The sequence below is a fragment of the Mauremys mutica genome, chromosome 2, assembly GCF_020497125.1.
Source record: "Mauremys mutica isolate MM-2020 ecotype Southern chromosome 2, ASM2049712v1, whole genome shotgun sequence".
NCBI classification, from domain to species: Eukaryota; Metazoa; Chordata; order Testudines; family Geoemydidae; genus Mauremys; species Mauremys mutica.
The window spans coordinates 110,488,089-110,500,630 of NC_059073.1; the positions used below are offsets into that span (position 1 = coordinate 110,488,089).

The window sequence follows — 12,542 nt, forward strand, 5'->3', positions numbered from 1 at the left end:
CATTTCTTCCTTTTACTATGTAGCTGACACAAATTAAATTTTCAGTGAAGTGTACTGTACCAAAAACTAAATTTCAGCACTTTTTCCAATCCACTTTTGAACAAGGAAGTCAGATCAAATACAGTATTGATGTAAAAAAACCTCTCAAACAGCATTCTAAAGCCAGACAGCTAAAATGGACACAGTTAAAATATAAGAGTGATAAATTGTGTCCCATACTTCATTGATTATATGATGTTTACATTCTGAGAAACCTGCTGTGTGTAGTCATTGTGGAACTACTTTTCATCCTTGAAAATTATGGCAAATATCAAGAGTCATCAACAGTACGCCAGTGGTAAGACAAGTAAAAAACAAACAAACAAAAAAAGCAGTACCCTAATCTCGAAAGACAGAGTTATGACGGTGCAACACAGTATTTTCCACCCATCACTCTAGTATACACTCAGATACATGCACACAATAGCTGCCGACTTCAATGGGAGTGATGAGAATAGTGTATACTTTAAGACAGACTTTGTTCCTAACAATCTTTTCCTTATATCAGATCCCTTTTTAACTGTAATAAGTTACTTTTGTCAGTTTAAAATCACGCCTCCACTGTAGCTTTTAGAATACATTTTTAGTTAATTATATAAAACATGAGGGATACACAGTAAAAAGATATAGTACTAAAAGCCCACTTCACTTTAAAACAAGAAGAGAGGGTTTCATTTCCATAAAATAAACCACAATCTTCTTAAATATACTTACCTCAGGGCAGAGTGGTATAAGAAACCTCTAAGTAATATAATAAAGGGATGTTACAGAAAATAATTTTAATAAAAACACACAAGTCTTCCTGATAGAAAAGTTACTGGAATGTACACAAGCAAATGAAGATTTCTTTTCTTAGAAAGAACACCATTTAAAATCCTTTTTGGTTTTATAATGTTTTTTGCCTCCTTCTTGCTACATGACTCAAAGGAGTGCAGACCAGGCCTAGAGAAAAATGAAATTGAATTCCCTAGGCAGTGCTGAATATTTTATAAGTAAGTTTGGAAGATGCTTACCCTGTATTGATGGAAATGATTTCTATCAGTGGGTTCTTCCTAATCTTTGGCAAATCCAATCGAGCTCCCCCCAGCCGTTTTCCATTATCTTTTTTCTGACCCAGCAGTCTCACAGAGTGACCTTCAAATGAAGCACAAAAATACAGTACATATTAAACATGAATCCCATCACTTTACTTTAATTTATTGTTCTACACATATCAAGTGTCTGCATTTAAAAAAAACCCTGAAAAAAAGAAAAGAAAAAGTAATAATTTGCCCACCAACAGAGTAATGTATAAAGGGACACTAACAGTTAAAATAAATCACATTAAAAATCTAATTTACTTTTCTCAGCCTATTAAATGAAAATGAACTAAACAGCTTCACTTTCATGTCCTCAAGCACTAGCAAAACACTGCAATACTTCAGTTGTAAGCATGGCAGGGTTTAAAACTATTTCTACATTTTAAAAAATATGAATAGAAATTCTTTTTTTAAATAATTAAATTTTAATTAATTGGTCTTAAAGCTTATTACAGTGGTTTTCAACCTTTTTTCTTTTGCAGACCCCTAAAAATTTTTGAATGGAGATGTGAACCCCTTTGGGAATCTTAGCCATAGTCGAACCACAGGTTGAAAACCACTTGCTTATTACATGAAAGAACCTAAATTTTGGATCTAATTTATTCTCATTGTGTCAATTTAAACAAAAATGCTTACTAAGTCTCTACTGGCAGGGTGATAGTATATTGTACAGATTCAGACGAGACACCCCAAGGTCAGAGAATGAACGTCATCATAACTTACTTCCTAAAGCCAGTGGTGCACAAGGAGCGCTATCTACAAGTGATATTTTCATGCTGTGTGCAGATGTGTATCAGCTACATCGTCTCCACGTCCCCTGCCTACAGACTTACAAAGCACACATGCCAGCAGTTCACTCACCTTCAAAAGCAAAATATTGCAATGAAGAGAACAAACAATGTCTTTATAATAGCCAGAGATTGGGTGTAATGCCCCAGAGTGACAAACAGGAGAACACTTGAGGGCCATATCTCCACAAGCCTAGATTGAGATAGGAGGGTAAAGCAAGTAAAACTCATGGCTGGATATCTGATGGAGATGGAAAGAGGCCTGGCAGGACATCTGATAGAGATGGGAAAAGGTTACTAGTAAAATAAATAAATAAATAAAATATTCTTCAAGGCTATTAGAATCATCATCTTCAATAGAAGACGGGGAAAAGTAGGAAGCTCTTCTTTGATAATGTATGATGCTTGCCATGAATATTTTGTTTTTAAATATACCATTAAAATATAAAACTACCCTCAGGAGAAAAAAAAGAAAAGCATTAAATAAACAATGAAGTCGCAACTGAACTAAGTCCAAATTGCTTCAGTGAAATGGATTTCAAGTTCAACTCAAATAAAAAACAAGGTCCAAGCAAGTTTGCTCATTCCTACTATACCAATAGCTCTGCTTAGAAAATTAAATAATTCATCCATCAATCATGGTGTCTCTCCTCTAAGGGCTTTCTTCAGACATTAAGTAATTTAAGAATAATATGGCATTCATACCACGATCTCTTCCTATGATATGGCTACAGTAACTCACAGTCAAGCAGCTGCATTTGGCATGCCATTCCTTTCTGATTCTTAATATAAGTAAAATTTTTCAATCAAAAACTTTTTAATGAAGAAGTGAGCAAGATTAGCATGATAATGTAATAATTAAAAAGGCAAAAGATGTACACGAGCTGAAGAGAAACCCTATACCAGATATCAAAAGTTCAACGATGCCTGGGAAAGGAATACTATTTTTGTACTAGCACATGACAGAAATTTCATTACATCCTGCTGTGAATTCAGTAATATGCTGCCTTTGCTAATAACATTTGCTAAATTATTCATCTCCACTATCCCATACAAACAGCAATATCTCTGTCTAATGATACAACTAGTTATTTTCCAATCCAATGGTTCATTAAGGAGTCACCAACCTAACAAAATGCATTTTATATATTTTTAATAATAATGGAAGTATAGCAGTATGACATAAATAGAAATTAAACTGTGAGCAGCATACCCCCTTTCTCTATTTCTTATAAATACTGAATCTCTGCAAAAATCTGAACTGAAGGAAAAAGTAAGTTAGTGTGAACAACGGATAGAAAGTTTACTGCTACAGTGGTTTATTTGGAATGGGTTATTTTTTTCCCAAGCAGAAATCAAAAAGAAATGGTCTTCCCAAATCATAAATACGAATTAAGAGTAAAGGCACTAAATAGTGTAGATCAGTGGTTCTCAAAGCCGGTCCTCCGCTTGTTCAGGGAAACCCCTTGTGGGCCAGGCCTGTTTGTTTACCTGCCGCGTCCGCAGGTTCGGCCGATCGCGGCTCCCACCGGCCGCGCTTCGCCGCTGCAGGCCAATGGGGGCTGTGGGAAAGGTGGCCAGCACATCTAAAACTGTTGTAAAACTAGACAAATATCTAAATGAGTTGATGTACTCCGTGGAAGACCTCTGCATATCCTCAGGGGTATGTGTACCCCTGGTTGAGAACCACTGGGTTAGAAGACCTGACTCTCCTTTGCCTTCATGACACAGGCAAAGAGTCCACATGACAGCACTCCCACCTAACCACTCTATTATGTGCTGGACACTCTGCTCCATCCTCCCTCACTCTCCTAATATTGTCAGAGATTCCACTAGTACAGATAGAGAAAGCAATTATCCACATCACATCTGACACGTGTTATTGATTCCAAACATCCTACACCCATTTGTAAGATGGACCCAAAATCTTTTTATACCTAATATGAACAGGAAAAGTTGGTCCAGGCACTCTCAAAAAAACAGCATTTTGATGCTTCATATATGCAAGACAGAAGACAACTTCTTTCATGTGACAACTTTCAGAAGTCCCCCATCAATAAGAAGAGGATAAGCAAAGGTAAGGGGAGCAATGTTATGACTGATACCATAATTTAGTATTTACAGAATGCCTGTACTTTTGTAGAGGGAGTCCTCGGACTTACGACACAATTCATTCCTCAGAATTGCGTTGTAAATCAAAACGTTGTAAGCTGAAACTGCTTTTTCTCATAGGAATAAATGGTATGAAGGCGGGACTGGTTCCTGAACCAAGTCATGACACACTATTTTCATCACAATAACCCAGACTTTTGTACTAAATGAATTATAGATGACTAACGTTGCAACATCAATGTATTTATGTACACTGTATTTTGTAAACAGCATTCAAATAAACATATAAACTCACATATGCTGCTCAGAATACCTGCTACACAGGCTCAGAAAGCCAGAGAGAATGGCACAAATGCTGAACCTCGGCCAAGCTTTCTGACTGGCTGAGCCCAGGGCTGGGAACCAATCAAAAACAAGCAGCAACCCTACCCGGCAACAAGCTACCCCGCTGCCTTGAAGGCAATGAGAACTGACCCTTCCAGCTCCATACCAGTATAATGCAACGAGGACGTGACTTCAAGTGAACTTTATGCAAATCGAGCGTCGTAAGGACGAAACAAGCATTGTAGGGGCAAAACGGGTAGTAAATTGAAAAGCGTCATAAGTAGCGTCTGACGTAAGTCGGGCATCGTAAGTCAGAGGACTCCCTGTATTTTGAACTACAACACACAAGTCCTGGCACATTGAAACTTTTGTTTTTCAACATCAGCTACAAATTTGTGACCACCAAACCTCCCTCCCCCAATAAATACAACAAAGACAGTTTTGTTTTAAACAATAGCTTAAGAGTTTGTTTACTACTTTGTTTCTATTAAGAAACCAATAGGATTTTATAAAACTGAATCCCTATATCTCTTTACATAATGTAGATCTTTCCTCCCGCTGTGTTTTTGTTTGTTTGTTTTCATTACAAACCTTAAAAATAAATATTTTATCTCCCGAAAAGGAAAGATAAGCAACATTCCCCTAAATTAACTGACTGATATCAGTTCCAAACTAATGTTGGGCATGATGTAGAAAATAGTAGCACAAAATCACATTTATGAACACCTTACACAGCATCAGATTATCAAAGGGAAAAAGCTGTGATCAGGTTCCCTTCCAAGGCCTTTCCTCTGAGTAAGTTTGTCTACCTTTCTGACTCTACAGCACAGAAGCCATGGGTAATTTTGTGAACGTTTTCCTAAACCAAAACACAAGCATTTTCATATGCTTCTGCACAAAACATTTAGAATAAAATATGAGTTAATAAACCATAGTACAATAAGCAATGGTCTTCCATGTTGGCTATCCAACAAAAAATCCCCGAAAGTTTGTTCACAGCTCACAGCATTGAATCAGATGACTAGAGTCACACAAGGGTCATGTTTTTAAAACTACCCTGTGACATTTGGATATAGGTTTGTTCTGTGATCCATATGAGTCCAGAACCTATTTATAGCTGTAGTAATCTCTTATACAATAATGATGGCAAGACAGATATATTTCTATTTGCACTACCATATAAGCAGAGCAAAAAAACCTGTACTTTATGCAACATTTGAAAGAAGTTTAACTAAAGATTTGGCTAAAGCTTCAGAGCAACCAGACAATTACTGAATAATCAAAAGAATAAATGGACACAAATCTGACATCAGGAATCATAACATTCAAAAACCAGTAGGAGAATACTTCAATCTCTCTGGTCACTCAATAACAGACCTCAAATGGCAATTCTTCAACAACAACAAAATTCTAAAAAAGAGACTTCAGTGTAAAGCTGCAGAACTGGAATTAATTTCCAAACTAGATACCATCAGATTAGGCATGAATAGAGACTGGGAGTGGTTGGGTCATTACAAAACCTAAACTTAATTTCCTCAATACTAATTTCTCTCTACTGTTACTCACACCTTGTCAACTGTCTGTAATGGGCCACTCTCTTACCACTTCAAAAGTTATTTTTCCTCTCTTGGTATCCTGCTGTTAATTGATTTATCTCGTTAGACTGAACTTGGGAAAGCACCCGCATCCTTTCATGTATTTATACCTGCTCCTGTATTTTTTACTTCATACATCTGATGAAGTTGGTTCTAGCCCACGAAAGCTTATGCCCAAATAAATTTGTTAGTCTCTAAGGTGCCACAAGAACTCCTCGTTTTTTTTGCTGAAAAATCAATGCAAATTATGATGCTATTATAATACTAAGCAGATCCAGTCAAGAGTTCCGCAGGGCAGAACACTCATACCAAGTGTTATTGGGATCATGTTAGAAACAATTTAAAATCAATCAAGGTTCACTAAAGTGCAGAGATGACGGTTTCAGTCATGACTCACATTTACACACAAATCAGCCAACACAACTCATTCGACTTGGAACAGTCACAAAGAGCCCAATGTTAGAACAAACAAAACAGGAAACAAATCTCTTTTCTGTTCACCTAAACCACAGTTACTCAATCTTTTCAGGTTGGTAACACCTTATTTAAGGTTAACATTTCCACATTATTATATTATATTATACTACAATAAAAAAAAAGTGTCAAGAAAAATGGCAAGCCCATATAATTTAATTGTGAGTGTTGATTTCAAAAGATTGACAGACAATACTTGAGCTTGAAGGGGAAGGATATGCTGGGAGTGACATTTTCTTTCCTTTAGATTGTAATAAATTTTTCAAAGCCTCATGGCATATCATGATCCTTCTGGGGGTTGGGACTCACCGGCTGAGAAACAATAACCTAAGCCTTTAAATCACAGGAATTATATTCAAAGGGTTCAAGCTGTACTGACTAATTTTTGCCAGTTTGAGAAGTTAGGATGATTTTGTGTGGAAGAACTTGACCTTAAGGATCATGTACATCTAAATTCAGCGAGTGAATTTCAGTGCTACCAGATAAAATAGATATTAACAATCCTACTGAGTTTCAAAAAAGCCCCAAAGTAGCTCCATTCTTTCAGTAATTTGAGCAACCAATGAGAATCTGCAGGAAATAAAAACTCATTGGAAGATGGAACAGCTAATCCACCATTAGTTCATTCCCTAAATCCCCACACACTATTTGTTAGAACTGTGACCCAGATTTTGCCACTCAAAGAGTACTTCTGGTTGGGCACAATAATATTTTCAGGATATTACCTATAAAATAGACCAAAGTTCAGCTACCTGCAACGTGACTAGCTTTGAAAAGTCTTCAAAGATGCAGGAAGCCCAAAATCTTGAAAATACTAGTTCATATTCTTTTCATTTTGCTCTATTACTAGCTCTTTCTTGTGCTACTTCCACCACCTATTCTTAAAGTATAATCACCATTTCATCAAGGATCTACAACCTATCCTGAAGGACGATCCATCACTCTCACAGATCTTGAGAGACAGGCCAGTCTTTGCTTACAGACAACCCCCCAACCTGAAGCCAATAGTCACCAGCAACCACACACCACACAACAAAAACACTAACCCAGGAACCGATCCTTGCAACAAAGCCCATTGCCAACTCTGTCCACATATCTATTCAGGAGATACCATCATAGGACCTAATCACATCAGCCATGCCATCAGGGGCTCGTTCACCTGCACATCTACCAATGTGATATATGCCACCATGTGCCAGCAATGCCCCTCTGTCATATACATTGGCCAAACCGGACAGTCTCTACGTAAAAGAATAAATGGACACAAATCAGACGTCAAGAATTATAACATTAAAAAACCAGTTGGAGAACACTGCAATCTCCCTGGCCACTCGATTACAGACCTAAAATTCGCAATATTATAACAAAAAAACTTCAAAAACAGACTTCAATGAGAGACTGCTGAATTGGAATTCATTTGCAAATTGGACACCATCAAACTAGGCCTGAATAAAGACTGGGAGTGGATGGGCCATTACACAAAGTAAAACTATTTTCCCATGCTTATCTCTTCCCCCCCCTACCCCCGCAAGTTCGTTACATCTCCTTGTCAATTGCTGGAAATGGGCCATTTTCATTACCACTACAAACAGTTCTTTTTCTCTCCTGCTGCTAATAGCTCATCTTAACTTATCACTCCTTATAGTGTGTATGGTAACGCCCATTGTTTCATATTCTCAGTGTGTGTGTGTGTGTATATATATCTTCCTACTGTATTTTCCACTACATGAATCCGATGAAGTGGGGCTGTAGCCCACGAAAGCTTATGCTCAAATAAATATGTTAGTCTCTAAGGTGTCACAAGTATGGAAGGTGAGCGTTCAGCTGTTGTAACCTATGCAGGTTGTGCCATGTTTGTCTTTCTTCCACAGGACAGAAGTGACTTTGTCTGTACAAAGTGCAAGCTGGGCTCCATATTGGAAGAGAAGGTTCGAGGTCTGGAGCAACACGTATCGACCCTGCATTGCATAAGAGAAAATGAAGATTTCCTGGACAGACGTCAGGATATGCTTCTACGGGCACAACGTCCTGAAGAATCGGAGCAGGCTGTGCAGAGGGGAGAGGGGGATGGTGAAGAAATTAGGCAGCATGTGATCTCCAAAAGAAGAAAGAGGAGCGTCCATGTACCAGCAATGGAGATACAGATGAGCAACCGTTTTCATGTTCTTTCCACAGGTACTAATGCAGAGAGTGGACTAGATGGTACATCTGAGAGAAGGGAGCAGAAGGAGACTCCACCGATTGGAAGGCACAAGATGCACTGTCCTAGGGATGGGGGTTCCACAACCACCACTCCCAAGAGAAGGAGGAGGGTGGTGGTGGTTGGGGACTCCCTCCTCAGGGGGACTGAGTCATCTATCTGCTGCCCCGACCGAGAAAACTGAGGGGTCTGCTGCTTGCCAGGAGCTAGGATTCACGATGTGACGGAGAGACTGCTGAGACTCATCAAGCCCTCAGATCGCTACCCCTTCCTGCTTCTCCATGTCGGCACCAATGATACTGCCAAGAATGACCTTGAGCGGATCACTGCAGACTACGTGGCTCTGGGAAGAAGGATAAAGGAGTTTGAGGTGCAAGTGGTGTTCTTGTCCATCCTCCCTGTGCAGGAAAAAGGCCTGGGTAGGGATCGTCGAATTTTGGAAGTCAACGAATGGCTACGCAGGTGGTGTTGGAGAGAAGGCTTTGGATTCTTCGACCATGGGATGGTGTTCCAAGAAGGAGGAGTGCTAGGCAGAGACGGGCTCCACCTAATGAAGAGAGGGAAGAGCATCTTCGCAAGCAGGCTGGCTAACCTAGTGAGGAGGGCTTTAAACTAGGTTCACCGGGGTAAGGAGACCAAAGCCCTGAGGTAAGTGGGGAAATGAGATACCGGGAGGAAGCACGAGCAGGAGAGTGCAAGAGGGGAGGACTCCTGTCTCAGACCGAGAAAGCAGGACAATCAGCGAGTTATCTTAAGTTCCTATACACAAATGCAAGCAGCATGGGACACAAGCACGGAGAACTGGAAGTCCTGGCACAGTCAAGGAACTATGATGTGATTGGAATAACAGAGACTTGGTGGGATAACTCACATGACTGGAGTATTGTCATGGATGGATATAAACTGTTCAGGAAAGACAGGCAGGGCAGAAAAGGTGGGGGAGTTGCATTGTATGTAAGAGAGCAGTATGACTGCTCAGAGCTCCAGTTTGAAACAGCAGAAAAACCTGAGAGTCTCTGGATTAAGATTAGAAATGTGACCAACAAGGGTGATGACGCGGTGGGAGTCTGCTATAGACCACCAGACCAGGGGGATGAGGTGGACGAGGCTTTCTTCCGGCAACTAGCAGAAGTTACTAGATCGCAGACCCTGGTTCTCATGGGAGACTTTAATCACCCTGATATCTGTTGGGAGAACAATACAGCAGTGCACAGACAATCCAGGAAGTTTTTGGAAAGTGTAGGAGACAATTTCCTGGTGCAAGTGCTGGAGGAACCAACTAGGGGCAGAGCTCTTCTTGACCTGCTGCTCACAAACAGAGAAGAGTTAGTAGGGGAAGCAAAAGTGGATGGGAACCTGGGAGGCAGTGACCATGAGATGATCGAGTTCAGGATCCTGAAACAAGGAAGAAAGGAGAGCAGCAGAATTCAGACCCTGGACTTCAGAAAAGCAGACTTCGACTCCCTCAGGGCGCTGATGGGCAGGATCCCCTGGGAAAATAACATGGGGGGGAAAGGAGTCCAGGAGAGCTGGCTGTATTTTAAAGAAACCTTGTTGAGGTTGCAGGAAAAAAACATCCCGATGTGTAGGAAGAATAGTAAATATGGCAGTCGTCCAGCTTGGCTTAACAGTGAAATCCTTGCTGATCTTATACGCAAAAAAGAAGCTTACAAGAAGTGGAAGATTGGACAAATGACCAGGGAGGAGTATAAAAATATTGCTCAGGCATGCAGGAGTGAAATCAGGAAGGCCAAATCACACTTGGAGTTGCAGCTAACAAGAGATGTTAAGAGTAACAAGAAGGGTTTCTTCAGGTATGTTAGCAACAAGAAGAAAGTCAAGGAAAGTGTGGGCCCCTTACTGAATGAGGGAGGCAACCTAGTGACAGAGGATGTAGAAAAAGCTAATGTACTCAATGATTTTTTTGCCTCTGTCTTCGCAAACAAGGTCAGTTCCCAGACTGCTGCACTGGGCAGCACAGTATGGGGAGAAGGTGACCAGCCCTCTGTGGAGAAAGAAGTGGTTCGGGACTATTTAGAAAAACTCGACGAGCACAAGTCCATGGGGCCGGATGCGCTGCATCCAAGGGTGCTAAAGGAGTTGACGAATATGATTGCAGAGCCATTGGCCATTATCTTTGAAAACTCATGGCAAACGGGGGAGGTCCTGGATGACTAGAAAAAGGCTACTGTAGTGCCCATCTTTAAAAAAGGGAAGGAGGAGGAACTGGGGAACTACAGGCCAGTCAGCCTCACCTCAGTCCCTGGAAAAATCATGGAGCAGGTCCTCAAGGAATCAATTCTGAAGCACTTAGAGGAGAGGAAAGTGATCAGGAACAGTCAGCATGGATTCACCAAGGGCAAGTCATGCCTGACTAACCTAATTACCTTCTATGAGGAGATAACTGGGTCTGTGGATGAGGGGAAAGCAGTGGATGTGTTATTCCTTGACTTCAGCAAAGCTTTTGATACGGTCTCCCACAGTATTCTTGACGGCAAGTTAAAGAAGTATGGGCTGGATGATTGGACTACAAGGTGGACAGAAAGCTGACTAGATCGTCGGGCTCAATGGGTAGTGATCAACGGCTCCATGTCTAGTTGGCAGTCGGTTTCAAGTGGAGTGCCCCAAGGGTCGGTCCTGGGGCCGGTTTTGTTCAATATCTTCATTAATGATCTGGAGGATGGCTTGGACTGCACTCTCAGCAAGTTTGTAGATGACACTAAACTTGGAGGAGTGGTAGATACGCTGGAGGGTAGGGATAGGATACAGAGGGACCTAGACAAATTAGAGGACGGGGCCAAAAGAAACCTGATGAGGTTCAACAAGGACAAATGCATTATCCTGCACTTAGGACAGAAGAATCCCATTCACTGTTACAGACTAGGGACCGAATGGCTAGGAAGCAGTTCTGCAGAAAAGGACCTAGGGGTTACAGTGGACGAGAAGCTGGATATGAAGCCTGGTCTACACTAGGCGTTTAAACCGGTTTTAGGAGCGTAAAACCGATTTAACACCACAACCGTCCACACTAGGAGGCACCATATATCGATTTTAATGGCTCTTTAAACCGGTTTCTGTACTCCTCCCTAACGAGAGGAGTAACGCTAGTATCGGTATTAACATATCGGATTAGGGTTAGTGTGGACGCTGATCGACGGTATTGGCCTCCGGGAGCTATCCCACAGTGCACCAGTGACCGCTCTGGACCGCAATCTGAACTCGGATGCAGTGGTCAGGTAGACAGGAAAAGCCCCGCAAACTTTTGAATATTTCCTGTTTGCCCAGCGTGGAGCTCCGATCAGCACGGGTGGCGATGCAGTCCGAAATCAAAATAAAAAAAGAGCTCCAGCACGGACCATGCGGATGTGATCGCTATAAGGGCAGGCAAATCCGTTCTATCAGCGCTCCGTTACAGAAGATGAAATTCAGAATCCTTTTTTAAAAATCTCCAGACAGACACCATAGCAGGGACTCAGTGCACTGCAGCGTGACAAGCGTAACGGAAAGCCAAAGAATCAAATGGACGCTCATGGACTGGAGGACTGAAGCTATCCCACAGTTCCTGCAGCCTCCGAAAAGTATTTGCATTCTTGGCTGAGCTCCAAATGCTTGTAGGGTCAAACACAGTGTCCGCGGTGGGTCAGGGCATAGCTTGGCAATCTACTCACCCCACCCACCCACCCCCAGAAGCGAAAGGGAAAACAATCCTCTGACTCTTTTACATGTCACCCTATCTTTACTGAATGCTGCAGATAGACACGATGCTGCAGCCGTCAACACCAACATCCTCACTCCCCCCCTGCCATGGGTGGCTGATGGTACAAAAGGACTGGTGACCGTCCTCGTCATCAGCCTATTGGCACATGGGGCAGTAACCATGCTGACTAGCATCCGTCAGGTCGATCAAGGGCGCCTGGCCCTAATTTTTTCT

At 41.4% G+C, this 12,542-nt stretch overlaps 1 protein-coding gene across 2 annotated transcripts in view; it reads right to left on the reverse strand.

The window, feature by feature from the left end:
- CDKAL1 (CDK5 regulatory subunit associated protein 1 like 1) overlaps window positions 1-12,542 on the reverse strand; it is a 636,289-nt gene that overhangs the window by 373,477 nt on the left and 250,270 nt on the right. For both annotated transcript variants that reach the window (XM_045004929.1, XM_045004930.1), the window contains exon 8: window positions 1,053-1,173. In XM_045004929.1, the coding sequence (XP_044860864.1) occupies window positions 1,053-1,173 (121 nt within the window). The remainder of the gene's footprint in view (window positions 1-1,052; window positions 1,174-12,542) is intronic.